Source organism: Lissotriton vulgaris, chromosome 12 (genome assembly GCF_964263255.1).
Source record: "Lissotriton vulgaris chromosome 12, aLisVul1.2, whole genome shotgun sequence".
NCBI classification, from domain to species: domain Eukaryota; kingdom Metazoa; phylum Chordata; class Amphibia; order Caudata; family Salamandridae; genus Lissotriton; species Lissotriton vulgaris.
Window position 1 is genome coordinate 802,246,964 of NC_141700.1, and position 22,134 is coordinate 802,269,097.

The 22,134-nt window shown below is 51.2% G+C and overlaps 1 protein-coding gene across 6 annotated transcripts in view; it reads left to right on the plus strand.

Annotated features, from left to right (window-relative positions):
* The window catches only part of MINK1 (misshapen like kinase 1), a 675,548-nt gene that overhangs the window by 270,724 nt on the left and 382,690 nt on the right, over nucleotides 1–22,134 (plus strand). For all 6 annotated transcript variants that reach the window (XM_086946234.1, XM_086946236.1, XM_086946233.1 and 3 more), the window contains exon 6: nucleotides 20,367–20,457. In XM_086946234.1, coding sequence (XP_086802360.1) covers nucleotides 20,367–20,457 — 91 coding nt within the window. The remainder of the gene's footprint in view (nucleotides 1–20,366; nucleotides 20,458–22,134) is intronic.

Sequence of the window (22,134 nt, forward strand, 5' to 3'; positions counted from 1 at the left end):
CCAGGGTTATGTGGACCGATGCAACAGTGAGCCGAGCGAGGAAGGACTTCTAACACTGATGCAGAGAGTGGTCCTGAGTGTAAGTGTGGGCCCAAGACTGCAGCAGAACAGATCAAAAACACAAGCCGACTAAAAGCTTGGATCACTAAGAGCGTATTCAGACGCCTGATACGATGAAGGGTAAAGCAGTAAAAATGAGCGCAACGCATGAGATTGATGCTAAGAATCTGTGGTTCTGTGTTGAACGTAGGCATTTGAGATTATGCCAAACATTAATTAGATCAGAAGTGAAGATGGGCTTTGAGATGGATGCAAGGAAGAGGTAATGAGAACGAGGTATTGAAGGAGGAATTCACACAGACTTGAAGGAACTGCACGCTGAAGTTGGCCCTGAGCAGAGGGGTCTAGCACAAATTTCTAACAAGTGAAGACTACACTGTCAGCTAGTCGGAACACAATGATTGTGGGAGAAAGTGGACAATGCATGTTCAATTGTGTTTATTGAGAAGGCTTGGGTGACAATAGGGATTAAAATGAGGAGGGATGGAATATGTGTTAAGTTAAATCAGCGGGTGCCATGGTGAGGTTGTAGATGCTCTAACAGATCATTTTAATTGAACTCCTGCCCATTGTGAAAGCCCTTGATGACTACTGTCTGTGACACCCAACTCCACGCCCTCCATCCTCCCAGAGTACTCCAACTCTTGGAAGGTCCCTGTATCCAAAGCAGAAATGTCACAGGCTCGGTTTTGTTTCAGGTGCTCCACTGCTCTGCACAGTTGTGATTTGTTGCCTATAAAAGTCTGAAAACCTAGCTAACTGTTGGTGCTCAAACAACAACACAAACAAAAGAGCTGGAATCAAGATAGTAATCCTGTGCATGAAACATGAAAAACCTGATTTGAGTGACGAGATGTGAGGGATGGACACAGGATTAGTGGGGCACTAGAAATAATTTGGGTGCCATGATGGGTGACGGAGGTGTATAGAAAACAGCATTAAGTCTGGGCGTTTGTGTATGTCACATAAACATTGGCAGCTCAACGGACACATGATGTGATTCGGCATGAGAGGTTCTTGGAGAGAACAAGGTTAGCTCTCACCAAGGTGGGACACAGGAATCTGTATGTCAAGGCATGTGCAGTGTGAGAGTGGGAGGCTATCCAAAATTAGAGATTGTGCCTGTTTTATTCAAGATGAGAACGGGAGGTCTTGCAGTAAGGAGGCTCTGCTGGCCTTGTAGTAACAGTAAGAGACATTCGAGGCAGTGCGTGGCAGATCCACGGCGCGAGCGGGAGGTCTTGCAGTAAGGAGGCTCCGCTGGCCCTGTATTAGTAACAGTAAGAGACATTCGAGGGAGCCCGTGGCTGATCCACAGCGCGAGCGGGAGTTCTTACAGTAAGGAGGCTCTGCTGGCCCTGTAGTAGCAGTAAGAGACATTCGAGGCAGCGCGTGTTGGATCCATGGAACAAGCTGGAGGTCTTGCAGTAAGGAGGCTCTGCTGGGATCCACGGCACAAGCGGGAGGTCTTGCAGTAAGGAGGCTCGGCTGACCCTGTAGTAGCAGTAAGAGACATTCGAGGCAGCGCATGTTGGATCCACATCACAAGCGGGAGGTCTTGCAGTAGGTCACAGGGCGAGCAGACTACTTGCTCGGCCCTCCCACCCTCCCCAATATAAAAAGCCCATTACTTGGCAATCTCCCCACTGATAGACCTATCGTAAGGTTCCTGAGGCTTGAGCCGGGAACATCGATTTTCGAGCGAACATTTTAAAATTTATTTCTGTGTGTTGCTGTTTTTAAAATACTCCCGGAGCACTTCTTACCTACTTGCTCATGTGTGCGATCATAGCGCTGAAGCTGGGGCCATAGCAGCCGAATAAACGCTGCATTAGGAAACCTCACCGCCATCTTGGGTGAGTCACCCGGCGAGCAGACTACGTGCTCTGCCCTCCCACCCTCCCACCCTGACCAATATAAAATGGAACCTCCTCCTCGGAGGCGCAGCAGACGGGCGCAGCGGGCGCACCGGTGGCGCGCCGAAGGCTCGCCAAAGGCAAGCCCGTCTGCGCCCGTCCGAGCCTGTCCCAAGCCTAGGGCCACCCTCCCTGGATCACAGACTCCTGATTTACTATACCCGGGAATCTGCTATGATGCAGACTATTTAAAATCTTTAAACACCAATAAAGCCCACTGCACCCCGATCAACCTACATACTCTAAACTATGCCCCATATACCTGCCCCCTTTGTCCTCTTCATATTATGGACTACCCTCACTTATCAAATCCAGTTGTTACACCTGACAATAAATCTTCTCATACCATCAAACTAGCCCTTCTAAACGCTCGATCACTCCCGAAACATAGGTATGAAATTGCACACCTTATTGATAGTTGGCATCTCGATATCCTGCTACTAACCGAAACCTGGGTAGACCAAGCATCGTACCTTGATTTCGCCTCAGCTACTCCGGAGGGATTTTCTAACATCAGACTAGATAGATCGCTTAAAAAAGGTTGGGGGAGTGGCGATTATTTATCGCGACACCTTTCGTTTACGCACAGAACCTCTAAAAATTAACACATGTGAGGCTCTGAATTTTACTTTTGTTACTCCTTACTCTACCTCCTTCAGAGGTATTTTGATTTATCGCCCCCCTTGTCCCCGTACCACTTTTTTGTCCTCTTTGAGTCATATTTTAGAACCAATTCCTGGAGAAAACAACTTCACCATTTTGGGTGATTTTAATTTTCACTTAGAGAGGAAGGAAGATCCTGACACTCACTCCCTCCTTACGGAAATTAATGCAGCAGGTCTCATTCAACTTGTCCACTCTCCTACACACCTAGCTGGACATACATTGGATGGAATGTTTTCCAATCTCAATTCCCTAACCATAGAGCACATACTACCTCTCACATGGACAGACCACTCTGCTGTTTGCTTCAATATTCTCCCTCTGACTCCGATTCCCACGAAATCCTGTAAACCGGACACCTTTAAATCCTGGAAAAATATTAATGTTCCCGAATTTACTAATAAATTAGACGCCTTAAAAGAAATCGACACCTCTGACCCAGAAGCCGCAGCCATCTATTATACTACATGTATCAAGACGGCAATTGACACCTCTGTTCCCATAAAAAAACGTTCCTTTAACAGACTTTCAAACTCTGCCCCATGGTTCACTGAAGCACTCAGGTTGGAAAAGCAAAGTTGCAGACGCCAGGAACGCAAGTGGCGTACTAACTATGACCCCCATGAGAAAATCTGTTACAAAGAAAAACTAAAACATTACAAATTATCAATCATTAATCAGAAAAGTATTTTTTCAATAATCAAAATCGAATCAGCTCAAGGCTCAATTAAACAACTCTTTCAGGTCGTATCCCATCTCTCCGGCCATGACAAACCTTCCACTGTAGAAGCCTCCCAACCTATGTGCAATGCACTTTCTACATACTTTCAAGAAAAAGTTTGTGATATCTATTCCAACTTTAACAAACTTACTAATGATACACATCAGTCCCATACTCATACCACACTCAAATCCACACCCCCAATCCCCCCACATCCCCCAAACATCCTAATTTCTCAGTTAATCACATTTCGCCTGAGCTGATTCACAAACGTATGATGTCCACCAACTCTGGCTCACCCGACGATCCCTGCCCACCTTCAGTTATTAAAATGGTTCCAGAGAGGATCTCAGTTGTTCTTGCAGATATCTTTAACGCCATGATTTCATCCTGTACTTATCCTACCATATGGAAAAAAACAGTAATCAAGCCTGTTGGACCTGCGATGGGCAAGCCCAGCACAAAGGGGGTAGCTTGGCTCAAGTGTCAAGGCAAGTGAAGGCTATCGTGTTAAGCCGGCTTTGACCCAATAATATCCACTTGTACAACCACCAAAAAGAAGGACACCACACCACTGTTGTAGAAAAATACGATTCCTTTATGTACAAAATTCTCTGTCGTGAATGGGGATCAATTAGGAAAGCACATTTACATTTCTTTTGGCCACAATTTGCTGGGTTTCGATTTTGGAATAAATACAATAAATAAGCTCAGGATTACAATTTATCCATAAATAGAATAAATATCAGGAATAAATATCTTCAATAAATAGAATAAATATCACTTTCTGTTTAGCAGAATAAATACTGGTTCAGTTAAATAAACATCTACAGGTTCATTCTAGTATCGCTGCCACCAATTGAATACTTCAGGAACACTACATTTGCAAATACATTTCAGGTTGGAAAGATTACTCTTACAGTTTATGACGATTTCACCAATAATGTACACAGGCTTCTCTGGGCACAAAAGGAGTGCTGGGACTCTTTAAGAATCACACGGGGGTTATGCACGTGTATCTAAAAGGCAAGGAAAGACAGTGAACACTTTATTTACACTCGGCTGCCACCGGGTTGAGATCTCTGTTTGCCGGTGGGGTCTAAGCGCGCTTAGGGGCTTTACCATTGCTAGCACTCAGGCGGCACCAGTTCAAAGTCTTTAGACTGACGAACGGGGCTGCCGAAGAGGTCACACAATCTTCGCGCTTAGTCAAATAAATGCCGGTTCACAGTTCCTTTATATCACCGCTTCCCACCTGAAGAAACGGGCCCACCTCACATCGGCTGCAATCGAAAAGCGATTCAGTCGGGTTCAGCACTTCTCTCGCCAGCGACGGGTTCTCAGGGGCTCCACGGACCTCCCTCCGACTTCCTCAAACAGGGATGGTTCCCGCCCACAGCTACAGCCGCCGATTCACTGGGGAGGGGCAGGGACAGTAGTCCCGCCCAACGAAGGCCGGCCTTTCCCCGCCCCGGCGCACCACCTCACCTCAGTCTGCGCAGGAAGCACTCTACGCCGGTGGAGCTCGGAGACGTCCGAGCTCCTCGCTGGAGGCACAGAAGACGCTCTCGGTCGCGGCGAACTTGCTCTCGCCTCGCGACCCGAGACTGTCGTAATTCACCACCGGGGGGAGGGGGGGGGCGGCGGGGAAGGCACACGAAAACGGCCACAGTCTCTTGGGGGTGACGAGGCACTCGCTGGGCAGGCGCAGTAGGCGCGAGGTCACCGCACACACAGCTGACTGGAACGCCAGTCAGGATCCACGCCAGTGACCCTTGCTTGCTCTACTGCCGGCACTACCAGCCGCCTCAGGGGTCAACAGGGCAGGTGTCAATCTGGTGTCAAGTCTCGAATCTCATTCTTCACCTAGATCTGGAACATCATTATCCTATCTAGTCTTCTGGTCATCTAAAATGGCCGTCAGGGACTGGACCTTATATAGCCAGTGCCCTGAGGTGCTGGCTCGTGCCAGTAGGTTCTAGAACCTTCTTTGGGCTAGGCCAATGACATGGCACTTCTAAGAGGTATTTGGGACCCTAACAGCCACCATACTGGGGTTCTAGAGCAGCCATTTTGTGTACCTGAGGGAAATAAAGAAATTCCTGTCAGGAATGCGCGCCAAGTAAAAGGGCGCCAAAACCTTGAAAGGTCAGGGTTCATGGAGGCTCCCATGGGAGTCACTCACATGAGGAAAAAGGATGGCCACCATTTTGAGGCCATTCATACAGGTTGCCAATCCCAGTCTATAATGTCACAGGTTTCGCCAGGTGCCTTGTAAATAGGTGCCAAAAACCTTGTGAACAACTGGGCGTCAAGGAACATCCAGCCCCATGAAACAGCACACAAAAGGTCCTGGTAGACAAAGAAAAGCGACAAATTTTGGGAGGTACAGTGGAACAAAAGAAATCATAGTGGTGGGGGGACTCTCAGAAGCAGACGGGTCTAACACGCGTCCCCCCCAGCTGAAAGTGGGGAGAGCTACCCAACCCCTTGGGAGTTCTCAACACTAAGGCGGAAATACCTGGAGAGACCGTCTGCATTGGCGTGGTCAACTCCGGGTCGGTGTTCCACCCGAAAGTCCATTCCCTGTAGGGAGATAGACCACCTCAACAGTTTGGGGTTTTCCCCCTTCATCTGCATGAGCCAGCGAAGGGGTCGGTGGTCTGTCTGAACAAGGAAGTGTGAACCAAACAAGTATGATCGCAGCTTCTTCAGTACCCAGACCACCGCAAAGGCTTCCCGTTCAATGGTACTCCACCTCTGTTCTCGGGGAAGCAGTCTCTGTGACAGAAAGACCACGGGTTGATCCAGACCCTCTTCATTGAGTTGCGATAACACCGCCCCAATGCCAATGTCGGATGCATCTGTCTGGACAATGAATTCCTTCGTGAAGTCTGGAGCCTTCAAGATGGGAGCGTTACACAATGCTTGTTTCAGAGTGTCGAAGGCCCACTGACAAGCCTCCGTCCAGATGACTCTCCTGGGCTGCTTCTTGGCCGTGAGTTAAGTAAGGGGTGCCGCGATAGAGCCATACCCTTTCACGAACCGTCTGTAGTAACCTGTGAGGCCCAGGAAGGCTCGGACCTCAGTCTGGGTCTTGGGGGGGTTTCCAGGCCATGATTGCCTCAATCTTCACCTGAAGGGGCTGCACCTTTCCCCTGCCCACCAAGTGACCTAAGTACACTACCGACCCCTGTCCAATCTGACATTTGCTGGCCTTGATCGTCAAGCCAGCCTTTTCCAGGGCTTGGAGAACGGCCTGCAAGTGCTGCAAGTGATCCTTCCAACTGCTACTGAAGACAGCTATGTCATCCAAGTAGGCAGCAGAGAAGGACTCCATCCCGGTGAGGATCGTGTTCACCAACCGCTGAAAAGTGGCAGGAGCGTTCTTGAGCCCAAAGGGCATGACGCAGAACTGGTAGTGTCCATCAGGTGTGGAGAAGGCTGACCTTTCCTTGGCTCCATCAGTCATTGGTATCTGCCAGTACCCTGCAGTGAGGTCAATGGTACTGAGATATTGGGCAGCTCTCAACCGGTCAATCAGTTCATCCGCCCGAGGGATCGGATGAGCATCCGTTTTGGTTACCGAATTTAGTCCTCGGTAATCCACACAGAATCGTAATTCTGGTGTGGCGCCAGGTGGAGCGGCTTTGGGCACCAAAACCACCGGGCTAGACCAAGGGCTACTTGAAGTTTCAATGACTCCTAGCTCCAGCATCTTAGCTACTTCACTTCGAATGCTGGCCTTCACCTTGTCAGACAGCCGGTAAGACTTGGACTTCACAGGTGGGCTGTCTCCTGTGTCCACATCATGGGTACACAGGTGGGTCTTACCCGGGACAAGGGAGAACAGAGGAGCGAATGACCCCAAGACCTGGCGACATTCCTCCTGCTGCTCAGGAGTCAGGGATGGCGAGAGTTTCACTCCCTCCACCGACCCATCCTTTTCTTGAGACGTAAAAAGGTCAGGGAGAGGCTCTGTGTCCTCTTCCTCTGATCCGTCAGTCACCATAACCAACATGACTTTGGGCCTCTCGTAGTGGGGCTTGAGGCGGTTGGCATGTAACACCCGATGTGGGTGCCGAGGGGTCTTCACATCCACCAAGTAGGTAGCCTTGCCCATCTTTTCCAACACCTCATAGGGGCCTGTCCAACGGTCCTGGAGGGAACTCAGCTCTCCAGGCTCCATCACCCACACCTTCTGACCAGGCTCCAGCTCCACCGGGTGAGAATTGTGGTCATACCACGCTTTCATCCCAGACTGGCTGGCTTCCAAGTTGTCAGAAGCTTGCTTCCACAACTTAGCCATTTGGCTCCGGAAGGCCAGCATGTAACTCACCACGTCCCGGGGAACTTTCCGAGGAGACTTTTCCCAGGAGTCCCTCACCAGGCTGAGAGGTCAGGTACAGGGTGCCCGTACAAAAGCTCAAAGGGGCTAAAGCCCACTCTCTTCTGCGGTACTTCCCTGTAAGAAAAGAGCAAACAGGGTAGGAGGACGTCCCATTTCCTCCGCAGGCTTTCGGGTAGACTTCTGATCATACCCTTCAAGGTTTTGTTGAACCATTCCACAAGGCCATTGGCCTGTGGGTGATAAGGAGTGGTAAACCGGTAGGTCACTCCGCACTCCTTCCACATAGCCCGCATGTACGCTGACATGAAGTTGGTCCCCCTGTCAGACACAACTTCTTTGGGGAATCCCACTCGGGTAAAGATCCCCATCAGGGCCTTCGCCACTACCGGTGCAGTAATGGTTCTCAGAGGTATTGCCTCTGGATACCTTGTGGCATGATCCACCAGTACCAGGATAAACCTGTGACCGGATGATGTCGGTGGATCCAGGGGCCCAGCAATGTCGATGCCCACCCTTTCAAAGGGGGTGCCAACGACGGGAAGTGGTTCCAGGGGAGCCTTCAGCTTCATCCCTGTTTTCCCACTGGCTTGGCATGACACACACGACCGACAGTATGTGTCGGACGCCACCCTCATTCGAGCCCAATAAAAGTGGGGGACAAGCCGTGCAAAGATCTTGTCCTGTCCCAGGTGTCCTGCCAAGGGAATCTCGTTAGCCAACTCTAATAGGAAGGCTCGGTAACACTGTGGGACTACCAGGACCCGTGACAGTCCATGCACTGCCCCCCTAGCTCACTGTAGAGGAGACCATCCTCCCAGTAAACACGATAGTTCCCAGACTCGTTACCTGCTGCCTGGGCTTCAGCCTGTTGCCTCAGACCCTCGAGGGAGGGACATTCCCTCTGTCCCTTGCTCAGTTCCTCCCTGGATGGTCCCCCCTCCACTCGCCACTCAGCGGGGATAGGCAGATCCTCCAACGGAACCATGTCTTCCTCCGCGGACTCCGGGTCCATCTCCTCCGATGGCCTATCCGTCTCACGGGGCACAGACATCGAGGCAGGCTCCTCCTGTCCTCGAGATGCTCCCTCATCGGCAGCTGGGTGGGCCATTGTTCCAGGCTCCAACCCATGCGACTTCTCCTCCCGAGCAGCCGCCGACCTGGTACTCACACAGGCCCAATCAGGTGTACCCAGCATCTCAGAATGAGTCCGGTATTCCACCTCCTTCCAAGCATTGTGCTCCATATCATTGCCCAGCAGACAATCGACTGGCACGGCGGGGCTTACGGCAACTCGAAGTGAACCTGCAACCCTTCCCCACTCAAAGGGAACCTCAGCCACGGGATAGTGGCTCATTCTGCCGTCAGCCATCGCGGCTGGATGAAGTACGCCTGGAATCACCTGCTCTGAGGACACCAGATGACTCCTGACTATAGTCATACTGGCTTCTGTATCTCTCAGAGCTTCCCCTCTATGGCCATTGATGGTGACCCATTGCCCATACTTGGTAGTGTTTGGGGGCACCTGGATCTTTGGAACCATCTCCCGATCACCCAGGGACACTAAGGTGACACCCGCCCACTCCCTCCCCTTAACTAAGGGCATCTCCTCCCCGAGCGCTACACTAGCAACTCCCGGGGCCTTTCCTCCAGTGGGAGGGGGTGGTCTCTTTGGGCATTTCGCGTCTCCATTATAATGTCCAACACCACCGCACTCAAAGTAATGGACAACCCTTGGCTGCTGACTCTGGCCAGGATTAGGGTTCTTTTGCGGGCTAGCCTTAGAGTTGTAGAAGAAACTTTTCCCCTTAAAGTTATTTTGGGGGCCTTTGGAGAACTCCTGTTTCTTATTATCTCCCCCCTCTTTCTTCTGGGGAGCGCCCTGTCCGGACTTCTGAGAATCTCCTCCCGTCCCCTTCGTGGACACTCTGGTACTTACCCAAATGTCCGCCTCCTCAGCAAGCTTAAGGGGGCAAGTAAGTTTGCTGTCTACCAGGTGCTGCCTCAGCTCGGGAAGACATTTCTCGAGGAGATGTTCCTTGAGTATGAGATTGTACAACCCTCGATAGTCTTCCACCTCACTACCTTAGACCCACCCATCCAGGGCTTTCTTGGCATAATCCAGGAAGTCAACCCAATTCTGTGAGCTCAGTTTATGGCTGGCCCTAAACCTCTGCCGGTATTTCTCGGGGGTCAACCCAAACTTCCTGATGAGCGCCACCTTCATGGCGGGGTAGTCTACCTGATCCTCCCGGTCTAGGGCCAATAGGGCATCCCTACCTGTTGGAGGCATGTAGCGATACAATCCACCACCCCAATGCTTCTCATGGATCCCATGGGCTCTTAAGGAGACCTCATAGGCTGCCAGCCACTTAGCTATGTCATATCCAACAGTATAGCTAGCGACCACGTCCTTGGGTAAGTGAGGCCTGAGCTCCCTGGCAAATTCCTTAGACTCGACACCCTCCGGAGTGATGTTATGGGCCCTGAGGTCGAGTTCTCGTAGCTTGAACTCGTGTTCCATCCTCTTCCCTTCCATCTCCAGCTTAGCTAACTCCCATCTCAATTGTCTTTCCTCTCTTCTATCAGCTAACTCGGTCTCTGACAACCCTCCTGTTGATGCACTGCTGCCCTCCCGTGAGGCTACTTTGGGGCTGATTATCATATCACCCACCCCCAGGGGACATTCCGCAGCTCTCTCAACGACAGTACCCCTGTCTGACTCCTCCTCCTCTACCATACCCTCCGGATGCGCCTCCACCCAGGCTCGCAGACTAATGCAGAGCTCCTCTCTTTTGGCCCCTCGCCTAACGAACACTCCCCTTTCCTGACAGAACTCCTTCAGCTGCGCCACAGTATAGGTCTCCAGCTCTGACATATCGAATTCCATCTTGTCAGTGAAAAGTGTGGACAACCACCTCGAAGTAGGTTACAAGGATAGGAACTCTGAGGGTCACCTCCACCCACCTTCAGAAGAGAATTTGGAAAAAACAAAATATTGAATTGGAGGGCCGCTGGGAGAAAACTCCGGGTGTGTACCTGTGGCGCACACTGAATTATTATGGGGTCCAAAACAAGCACGGCTCGTAATCCCACCCGCTGAGCACCAATTTTATGTTGGACCTGCGATGGGCAAGCCCAGCACCAAGGGGGTAGCTTGGCTCAAGTGTCAAGGCAAGTGAATTCTATCGTGTTAAGCCGGCTTTGACCCAATAATATCCCCTTGTACAACCACCAAAAAGAAGGACACCACACCACTGTTGTAGAAAAATACGATTCCTTTATGTAAAAATTCTCTGTTGTGAATAGGGATCAATTAGGAAAGTACATTTACATTTCTTTTGGCCACAATTTGCTGGGTTTCGATTTTGGAATAAATACAATAAATAAGCTCAGGATGACAATTTATCCATAAATAGAATAAATATCAGGAATAAATATCTTCAATAAATAGAATAAATATCACTTTCTGTTTAGCAGAATAAATACTGGTTCAGTTAAATAAACATCTACAGGTTCATTCTGGTATCGCTGCCACCAATTAAATACTTCAGGAACACTACATTTGCAAATACATTTCAGGTTGGAAAGATAACTCTTACAGTTTATGACGATTTCACCAATAATGTACAAAGGCTTCTCTGGGCACAAAAGGAGTGTTGGGACTCTTTAAGAATCACACGGGGTTATGCACGTGCATCTAAAAGGCAAGGAAAGACAGTGAACACTTCATTTACACTCGGCTGCCACCGGGTTGAGATCTCTTTTTGCCGGTGGGGTCTAATCGCGCCTAGGGGCTTTACCACTGCTAGCACTCAGGCGTCACCAGTTCAAAGTCTTTAGACTGACGAACGGGGCTGCCGAAGAGGTCACACAATCTTCGCGCTCAGTCAAATAAATGCCGGTTCACAGTTCCTTTATATCACCGCTTCCCACCTGAAGAAACGGGCCCACCTCACATCGGCTGCAATCGAAAAGCGATTCAGTCGGGTTCAGCACTTCTCTCGCCAGCGACGGGTTCTCAGGGGCTCCACGGACCTCCCTCCGACTTCCTCAAACAGGGATGGTTCCCGCCCACAGCTACAGCCGCCGATTCACTGGGGAGGGGCAGAGACAGTAGTCCCGCCCAACGAAGGCCGGTCTTTCCCCGCCCCGGCATACCACCTCACCTCAGTCTGCGCAGGAAGCACTCTACGCCGGTGGAGCTCGGAGACGTCCGAGCTCCTCGCTGGAGGCACAGAAGACGCTCTCGGTCGCGGCGAACTTGCTCTCGCCTCGCGACCCGAGACTGTCGTAATTCACCACCGGGGGGAGGAGGGGGGGCGGGGAAGGCACACGAAAACGGCCACAGTCTCTTGGGGGTGACGAGGCACTCGCTGGGCAGCCGCTGTAGGCGCGAGGTCACCGCACGCACAGCTGACTGGAACGCCGTCAGGATCCTCGCCAGTGACACTTGCTTGATCTACTGCCCGCACTACCAGCCGCCTCAGGGGTCAACAGGGCAGGTGTCAATCTGGTGTCAAGTCTGGAATCTCCTTCTTCACCTAGATCTGGAACATCATTATCCTATCTAGTCTTCTGGTCATCTAAAATGGCCGCCAGGTACTGGACCTTATATAGCCAGTGCCCTGAGGTGCTGGCTCGTGCCAGTAGGTTCTAGAACCTTCTTTGGGCTAGGCCAATGACATGGCACTTCTAAGAGGTATTTGGGACCCTAACAGCCACCATACTGGGGTTCTAGAGCAGCCATTTTGTGTACCTGAGGGAAATAAAGAAATTCCTGTCAGGAATGCGCGCCAAGTAAAAGGGCGCCAAAACCTTGAAAGGTCAGGGTTCATGGAGGCTCCCATGGGAGTCACTCACATGAGGAAAAAGGATGCCCACCATTTTGAGGCCATTCATACAGGTTGCCAATCCCAGTCTATAATGTCACAGGTTTCGCCAGGTGCCTTGTAAATAGGTGCCAAAAACCTTGTGAACAACTGGGCGTCAAGGAACATCCAGCCCCATGAAACAGCACACAAAAGGTCCTGGTAGACAAAGAAAAGCGACAAATTTTGGGAGGTACAGGGGAACAAAAGAAATCATAGTGGTGAGGGGACTCTCAGAAGCAGACGGGTCTAACAAAGCCTCTACTCAAGAAAACTACCTTAGACCCTTCCAAAGTAACTAGCTACAGACCTATAGCATGCATTCGCTATCCATCCAAGATCATTGAGAAAATTATGAATATTCAATTATCTGAATATATAGATTCCAACAATTGTTTAGACGCTTCCCAATTTGGATTCAGGAAGGGAAACGGGACGGAGACAGCATTAATTTTAGCCTCAGATGAGATAAGAATGATCCTTGACAAAGGAGGCGCCACGGTGCTCATACTACTCGACCTGTCCGCGGCTTTCGACACGGTCGATCATTCCATTCTGATCGACCATTTCGGAAAAGCCGGAATCTCATCTAATGCTCTCTCACTCCTGGCTTCCTTCCTGACAGACCGAGAGCAATCAGTCTCCATGGGCACATTTTCCTCGGACTCCTTCTCATTACCTTGTGGAGTCCCTCAGGGATCCTCGGTAAGCCCAACACTTTTTAACATTTATGTGACGGACTTAGCGAGGATCATTAAAGCTCATCGCCTAGCATTTACATCGTACGCAGACGATACACAGCTTGTCCTGGCTATTAACAACAATGGAATGGAGGTTGCCAATAACTTCCAAAAAGGAATGGTTGCCATGTGTAATTGGATGAATTCAAACTGTCTGAAACTTAACTCGGATTAAACCGAGGTGATGGTGTTTGGGAAACTCACTCCTGCATGGTCTTCTATCTGGTGGCCGCAAGATCTTGGCCCCCCCGCCCAATCCTGTCACCAAGGTTAGAAATCTTGGTGTTATCTTTGATAACAAACTCTCATTTACCCAACAAGCCAACTCTATAGTTTCTGCCTCCTTTTTCACACTTAAAATGATTTTAAAAATCCAACCTTATCTTCCCTTAAATACCATAAATACAGTTGATTTCTACCTTACTAATGTCCCGAGGCGACTACTGCAATGCACTCATGCTTAATGCCCAAGAACAAGTAGTCAACAAACTTCAGCTGGTCCTAAACGCAGCTGCACGACTCGTCACAGGTACACCAAAATTCAAACCCATCTCTAATACCATCGGAAACCTCATTGGTTGCCAATCAGACAACGTATCAAATTCAAAGCCCTCTGCATCGCTTTCAAAAGCATTCATGAAAAAGCACCTTCTTTTCTTAAAGACGTCCTTTGTCCCTATTGACCACTACGCAATCTTAGATCTGCTGATGCAAATCTTTTGAAAGTAATCAAAACTAATAAAGCAACTTGGGGAGATAGATCCTTCGCAGTAGCTGCGGCTAAACTATGGAACACCTTACCAGGACATCTAAAAAACGTTCCAACATTATGATCATTCAGGAGGCAGCTGAAGACGTGGCTGTTCAATCACTAGATCCCTTCACTCTCGGGCCCAACCTTTCAATTTTCTCTGTCAAAGCGTCAAGACACCCTTGGGTACACGTGCGCTCAACAAATTGCATAAATAAATAAATAAATATGCTCCACTGGCCCTGTAGTAGCAGTAAGAGACATTCCAAGCAGCGCATGGTGGATCCACGGTGCGATCGGGAGGTCTTGCAGTAAGGAGGCTCCGCTGGCCCTGTAGTAGCAGTAAGAGACATTCGAGGCAGCGCGTGTTGTATCCCCGGCGCGTGCGGGAGGTCTTGCAGTAAGGAGGCTCTGCTGGCCCTGTAGTGTCAGTAAGAGACATTCGAGGCAGCACGTGTTGGATCCACGGCGCGAGCGGTGGGTCTTGTAGTAGGAGGCTCTGCTGGCCTTATAATAGCAGTAAGAGACATTCGAGGCAGCACGTGTTGGATCCACGGCGCGAGCGGAAGGTCTTGCAGCAAAGAGGCTCTGCTGGCCCTGTAGTAGCAGTAAGAGACATTCGAGGCAGCACATGTTGCATCCACGGCACGAGCGAAAGGTCTTGCAGTAAGGAGACTCTGCTGGGATCCACGGCACAAGCGGGAGGTCTTGCAGTAAGGAGGCTCGGCTGGCCCTGTAGTAGCAGTAAGTGACATTTGATGCACCGTGTGTTGGATTCATGGCTCGAGCGGGGGGTCTTGCAGTAAAGAGGCTCCGCTGGCCCTGTAGTGGCAGTAAGAGACATTCGAGGCAGCGCATGTTGGATCCACGACGCGAGCGGGGGTTCTTGCAGTAGAGAGGCTCTGATGGCCCTGTAGTAGCAGTAAGAGACATTCGAGGCAGCGCGTGTTGGATCCATGGCGCTAGCGGGAGGTCTTACAGTAAGGAGAATCTGCTGGCCCTGTAGTAGCAGTAAGAGACATTTGAGGCAGCGCATGTTGAATACATAGCGCAAGTGGACGGTCTTGCAGTACGGAGGCTCTGCTGGCCCCGTTGTAGCAGTAAGAGACATTCAAGGCAGCTCATGTTGGATCCACGGCGCGAGCGGGAGGTCTTGCGGTAAGGAGGCTCTGCTGGCCCTGTAGTAGCAGTAAGAGACATTCGAGGCAGCGCGTGTTGGATCCATGGCGCTAGCGGGAGGTCTTACAGTAAGGAGAATCTGCTGGCCCTGTAGTAGCAGTAAGAGACATTCGAGGCAGCGCATGGTGAATACATAGCGCGAGTGGACGGTCTTGCAGTACGGAGGCTCTGCTGGCCCCGTTGTAGCAGTAAGAGACATTCAAGGCAGCTCATGTTGGATCCACGGCGCTAGCAGGAGGTCTTGCAGTAATGAGGCTCTGCTGGCCCTGTAGTATCAGTAAGAGACATTCGAGGCAGCAAGTGTTGGATCCACGGCAGAAGTGGGAGGTCTCGCAGCAGGCTCTACTGGCCCTGTAGTAGCAGTAAGAGACATTCGAGGCAGCGCGTATTGGATCCACGGCCCGACCCGTGGGTCTTGTAATAACAGGCTCTGCTGGCCCTGTAATAGCAGTAAGAGACATTTGAGGCAGCGCGTGTTCTATCAACGGTGTGAACGGGAGGTCTTGCAGTAATGAGGCTCCGCAAGCCCTGGAGTAGCAGTAAGAGACATTCGGGGCAGCGCATGTTGGATCCACGGCGCGAGCGGGAGGTCTCGCAGTAAGGAGGCTCTGCTGGGATCCACGGCACAAGCGGGAGGTCTTGCAGTAAGGAGGCTTGGCTGGCCCTGTAGTAGCATAAGTGACATTTGAGGCAGCGCGTGTTGGATCCATGGTGCATGCAGGGGGTCTTGCAGTAAAGAGGCTCCGCTGGCCCTGTAGTAGCAGTAAGAGATATTCAAGGCAGTGCGTGTTGTATCCACGGCACGAGCGGGAGGTCTTGCAGTAAGGAGGCTCTGCTGGCCCTGTAGTAGCAGTAAGAGACATTCGAGGCAGCGCTTGTTGGATCGATGGTGCGATCGAAAGGTCTTGCAGGCAGTAGGCTCTACTGGCCCTGAAGTAGCAGTAAGAGTCATTCGAGGCAGCGCATGTTGGATACACAGCACGAGCGGGAGTTCTTGCAGTAAGGAGGCTATGCTGGCTCTGTAGTAGCAGTAACAAACATTCGAGGCAGCACATGTTGGATCCACGGTGCGAGCTGGAGGTCTTGCAGTAAAGAGGCTCCGCTGGCCCTGTAGTAGCAGTAAGAGACATTCGAGGCAGCCGTGTTGTATCCACGGCACGTGCGGGAGGTCTTGCAGTAAGGAGGCTCTGCTGGCCCTGTAGTAGCAGTAAGAGACATTCGAGGCAGCGCATGTTGGATACATAGCGCGATCGGTTGGTCTTGCAGTAAGGAGGCTCTGCTGGCCCTGTAGTAGCAGTAAGAGACATTTGAGGCAGCGCGTGTTGGATCCACGGCGCGAGCGGGAGGTCTTGCAGTAAGGAGTCTCTGCTGGCCTTGTAGTAGCAGTAAGAGACATTCGAGTCAGCTCATGTTGGATCCACGGTGCGAGCGGTGGGTCTTGTAGTAGGAGGCTCTGCTGGCCCTGTAGTAGCAGTAAGAGACATTCGAGGCAGCGCATGGTGGATCCACGGCGCGAGCGAGAGGTCTTGCAGTAGGAGGCTCTGCTGGCCCTGTAGTAGCAGTAAGAGACATTCGAGAAAGTGCATGTTGGATTCACGGTGCGATCGTGAGGTCCTGCAGTAAGGAGGCTCCCCTGGCCCTGGAGTAGCAGTAAGAGACATTTGAGGCAGCGCATGTTGGATCCACGGCGTGAGCGGGAGTTCTTGCAGTAAGGAGGCTATGCTGGCCCTGTAGTAGCAGTAAAAGACATTCGACGCAGCGCATGTGGGATACACTACAAGAGTTCTTGCAGTAAGGAAGCTATGCTGGCCCTGTAGTAGCAGTAAGAGACATTCGAGGCAGCGCATGTTGGATCCACGGCGCGATCAGGAGGTCTTGCAGTCAGGAGGCTCTGCTCGTCCTGTAGTATCAGTAAGAGACATTCGAGCCAGCACATGTTGGATCCACTGCACAAGCGGGAGGTCTTGCAGTAGGCTCTACCTGCCCTGTAGTAGCAGTAAGAGACATTCGAGGCAGCGCATGTTGGATCCACGGCGCGAGCAGTGGGTCTTGTAGTAGGAGGCTCCGCTGGCCCTGTAGTAGCAGTAAGAGACATTCGAGGCAGCGCATGTTGGATCCACGGTGCGATCGGGAGGTCTTGCAGTAAAGAGGCTCTGCCGGCCCTGTAGTAGCAGTAAAGACATTCGACGCAGCGCATGTTGGATACACAGCGTGAGTGTGAGTTCTTGCAGTAAGGAGGCTATGCTGGCCCTGTAGTAGCAGTAAGAGACATTCGAGGCAGCGCATGTTGGATCCACGGCGCGATCAGGAGGTCTTGCAGTCAGGAGGCTCTGCTGCCCCTGTAGTAGCAGTAAGAGACATTCGAGGCAGCGCATGTTGGATCCACGGCGCGAGGTCTTGCAGTAAGGAGGCTCTGCTGGCCCTGTAGTAGCAGTAAGAGACATTCGAGGCAGCGCATGTTGGATACATAGCGCGAGCGGGAGGTCTTGCAGTAAGGAGGCTCTGCTGGCCCTGTAGTAGCAGTAAGAGACATTCGAGGCAGCGCGTGTTGGATCCACGGCGCTAGCGGGAGGTCTTGCAGTAAGGAGGCTCTGCTGGCCCTGTAGTAGCAGTAAGAGACATTTGAGGCAGCGCGTGTTGGATCCACAGCGCGAGCGGGAGGTCTTGCAGTAAGGAGGCTCTGCTGGCCCTGTAGTAGCAGTAAGAGACATTTGAGGCAGCGCGTGTTGGATCCACGGCGCTAGCAGGAGGTCTTGCAGTAAGGAGGCTCTGCTGGTCCTGTAGTAGCAGTAAGAGACATTCGAGGCAGCGCATGTTGGATCCACGGCGCGAGCGGTGGGTCTTGTAGTAGGAGGCTCTGCTGGCCCTGTAGTAGCAGTAAGAGACATTCGAGGCAGCGCATTTTGGATACACAGCGTGAGCGGGAGTTCTTGCAGTAAGGAGGCTATGCTGGCCCTGTAGCAGGAGTAATAGACATTCGAGGCAGCGCATGTTGGATCCACGGCGCGAGGTCTTGCAGTAAGAAGGCTCTGCTGGCCCTGTAGTAGCAGTAAGAGACATTCGAGGCAGCGCATGTTGGATACATAGCGCGAGCGGGAGGTCTTGCAGTAAGGAGGCTCTGCTGGCCCTGTAGTAGCAGTAAGAGACATTCGAGACAGCGCATGTTGGATCCACGGTGCGAGCGTGAGGTCTTGCAGTAAGGAGGCTCTGCTGGCCCTGTAGTAGCAGTAAGAGACATTCGAGACAGCGCATGTTGGATCCACGGTGCGAGCGTGAGGTCTTGCAGTAAAGAGGCTCTGCTGGCCCTGTAGTAGCAGTAAGAGACATTCGAGGCAGCGCGTGTTCTATCCACGGCGCAAGCGGGAGGTCTTGTAGTAGGAGGCTCTGCTGGCCCTATAGTAGCAGTAAGAGACATTCGAGGCAGCATGTGTTGGATCCACGGTGAGAGCGAAAGGTCTTGCAGTAAGGAGGCTCTGCAACCCCTGGAGTAGCAGTAAGAGACATTTGAGACGGCGCATGTTGGATACATGGCGCGAGCGGGAGGTCTTGCAGTAAGGAGGCTCAGCTGGGATCCACGGCACAAGCGGGAGGTCTTGCAGTAAGGAGGCTCGGCTGGCCCTGTAGTAGCAGTAAGTGACATTTGAGGCACCGCATGTTGGATTCATGGCGCGAGCGGGGGATCTTGCAGTAAAGAGGCTCCGCTGGCCCTGTAGTGGCAGTAAGAGACATTCGAGGCAGCGCATGTTGGATCCACGACGCGAGCGGGGGTTCTTGCAGTAGAGAGGCTCTGATGGCCCTGTAGTAGCAGTAAGAGACATTCGAGGCAGCACATGTTGGATCCACGACGCGATCGGGGGTTCTTGCAGTAAAGAGGCTCTGATGGCCCTGAGTAGCAGTAAGAGACGTTCGAGGCACTGCATGTTGGATCCACGACGCGATCAGGAGGTCTTGCAGTAAGGAGTCTCCCCTTGCCCTGGAGTAGCAGTAAGAGACATTTGAGGCAGCGCATGTTGGATACATAGCGCGGGCTGGCGGTCTTGTAGTAAGGAGGCTCTGCTGGCCCTGTAGTATCAGTAAGAAACATTTGTGGTAGCACGTGTTGGATCCACGGCACAAGCGGGAGGTCTTGCAGTAGGCTCTACAGGCCCTGTAGTAGCAGTAAGAGACATTCAAGGCAGCGCGTGTTGGATCCACGGCACGAGCGGGAGGTCTTGCAGTAAGGATGCTCTGCTGGCCCTGTAGTATCAGTAAGAGACATTTGAGGCAGCACGTGTTGGTTCCACAGCACAAGCGGAAGGTCTTGCAGTAAGGAGGCTTTGCTGGCCCTGTAGTAGCAGTGAGATACATTTGAGGCAGCAAGTGTTGGATCCACGGTGCGAGCGGGAGGTCTTGCAGTAGGAGGCTCTGCTGGCCCTGTAGTAGCAGTAAGATACATTCGAGGCAGCAAGTGTTGGTTCCACGGTGCGAGCGGGAGGTCTTGCAGTAGGAGGCTCTGCTGGCCCTGTAGTATCAGTAAGAGACATTTGAGGCAGCAAGTGTTGGATCCACGGTGCGAGCGGGAGGTCTTGCAGTAGGAGGCTCTGCTGGCCCTGTAGTAGCAGTAAGATACATTCGAGGCAGCAAGTGTTGGTTCCACGGCGCGAGCAGGAGGTCTTGCAGTAAGGAGGCTCTGCTGGCCCTGTAGTAGCAGTAAGAGACATTCGAGGCAGCGAATGTTGGATCAATGGCGCGAGCGGGAGGTCTTGCAGTAGGAGGCTCTGCTGGCCCTGTAGTAGCAGTTAGAGACATTCAAGAAAGCACATGTTGATTCCAGGGTGCGAGCGAGGTCTCACAGCAGCTTGTTGAGAAGCTGGCAAGTGCATGCAAAGGAAGGTATTATGCCAGTTGTGCCAGGTTATACACAGGTGTGAATGGAAGGTGCACAAGCTGGATCTTGCAGATGAAGCAAGTGGTGGCATGAGTGCACATGAAAACTGTGCCTGGTATTAGGATTCAGAGCGAGTGAAAATTGTTCATAATGATACTTTCATCCGAGAATAGAGTAAGAGCCTAATGAAAATGGATCAGAATGAAAACAAAATAAAGGTTCTTATGTCAGATTATCTCCTTGTTTCTAGGGTCTGGCTCATCTTCATTCACATAAAGTCATTCATAGGGACATCAAGGGGCAGAACGTGCTGCTGACGGAGAACGCAGAAGTGAAGTTAGGTAAGTTATCAGCAGTGTGTTCTACAAATTGAGTAGAAGTCAGGAAGTCTTATTAGGCCACCGCTGTCACTTTACATACTTAGAAGTGATCAGGCAGCGTCTAGCCACATAGTTGAGGTCCACCCTCATCGATTTAACTGAATTTGATTCTTCCAAGTCTGAGAGCCTGGTCTGAGTGATCTGAGTGAGAGGTGAGGATCCTCCATCAGTGGCTTTGAGCACATTGAGACGGCATTACTCCTCGCCAGGGTGTGAATCTCTGGCATTTCCAGGTTGGTGACTTGGAATGATTCAAGCATGTGAATCTATGAAAGCTTCACATGCTGGACAATCCTACTTATTTAGTTGTAATGTTTTTATTTCCAGTGCTGCCCTTCCTGAATCATGGTTGTGAACCTGTGCTTTTACAGCAGTGGCACGTTTGTCATAAGACCGCCATCTGCCAATCCTTTTCATGTGAACCTGAGAGCTTCACAATCGCCTGTTCTTCAGGAAATAACTGCAGTCCTGTGTATCAGCAGTGACCGGTGACGTTTAGTGCACTAGACGTCTGGGATGACGTCTGGATGTGTCAGCAATTAAAAGGGCAAAGATGCTGTCGCACCTGGTCAGTAAATACTCCAGACGGCCATTTCAGTGTAACATTTGTAACCGCTCCATAATAGGATAAATAGAGAAAGAGGTTATAGGCTGTTGGGTTCAACTCATTTCTGTATTAAATATTTAAAACCTTAGGTAAAAATGGGTGTAGCAAAAATGTCCTTCCTTGTACTATGCTACCACCCCAATCCAAGTATGCCATGGCTGTGCGAGGCTTACCAGAGATCTGTTGAAACAGGTTCAGCTCACCATTGTTCTCTAGGACCAAGTAAGTGACGCTAAAAATGCAAAGTGCCCATGATGATTACCCCAGTTGGCAGGAGCAGTACAGAAGTGAGGCGGTGAAGCATCGTCTTCCTCGCTGTCCTCTGATCATAGACCAGTAACCTATGGGCAAAGGAGTATCTTCAGAGACTGATCCACTACCCCCTCAGAGTCCAAACACCAGCTCTGTCCTGTTACTGGAATGCAGCGGGCGCACCCTGGGGTGGCAGAATCACCGCAGGTATCTGCGGCTCCGTCCCCACCGGACGCAGGAGCTAATGAATGAAAAACACGCGTCGGAGGGGCTTGAATTCTGAATCTTAAAGCTCTACCCTGAGGTGTTCCTTTGTCTTTTCAGTTCTCTGAAATCACCTCAATTGTTGCTGTTCACAAACTGTCGGCCTCTTTTTACATTATTTCCAGAAATCCAGTAGTTTGCACTAGATCAGAACGTCTTTTACACAACGTCTGCCTCTCATGTCACACTTTCCCTAGAGAGCATGTTGTGCTTTATCTTGCTAAAAAGGAGATGATGGACGTAGCGCTGAAACTTTTCAGACACTCACCCCAAGTCACAGATCTGGGTTTAATCCATCATCATTCTTTAGCTCACTCCGCCACCTCAGTTCAGACCTAGCCATATGCAAATCAGTCTTGACCCTATTCCTTATGGGAACAGTCCAGCCCGAACTGCCAAGCCAGGCCTTCCCTGGACCGGAAACAAGCATCCTGGAACTGGTTACGGGGAATTACCCCTCATCAGCCAGGCTAGCTTAAATCCAGTGGCAAAGTGAGCAAGGGACCCACGTCTGG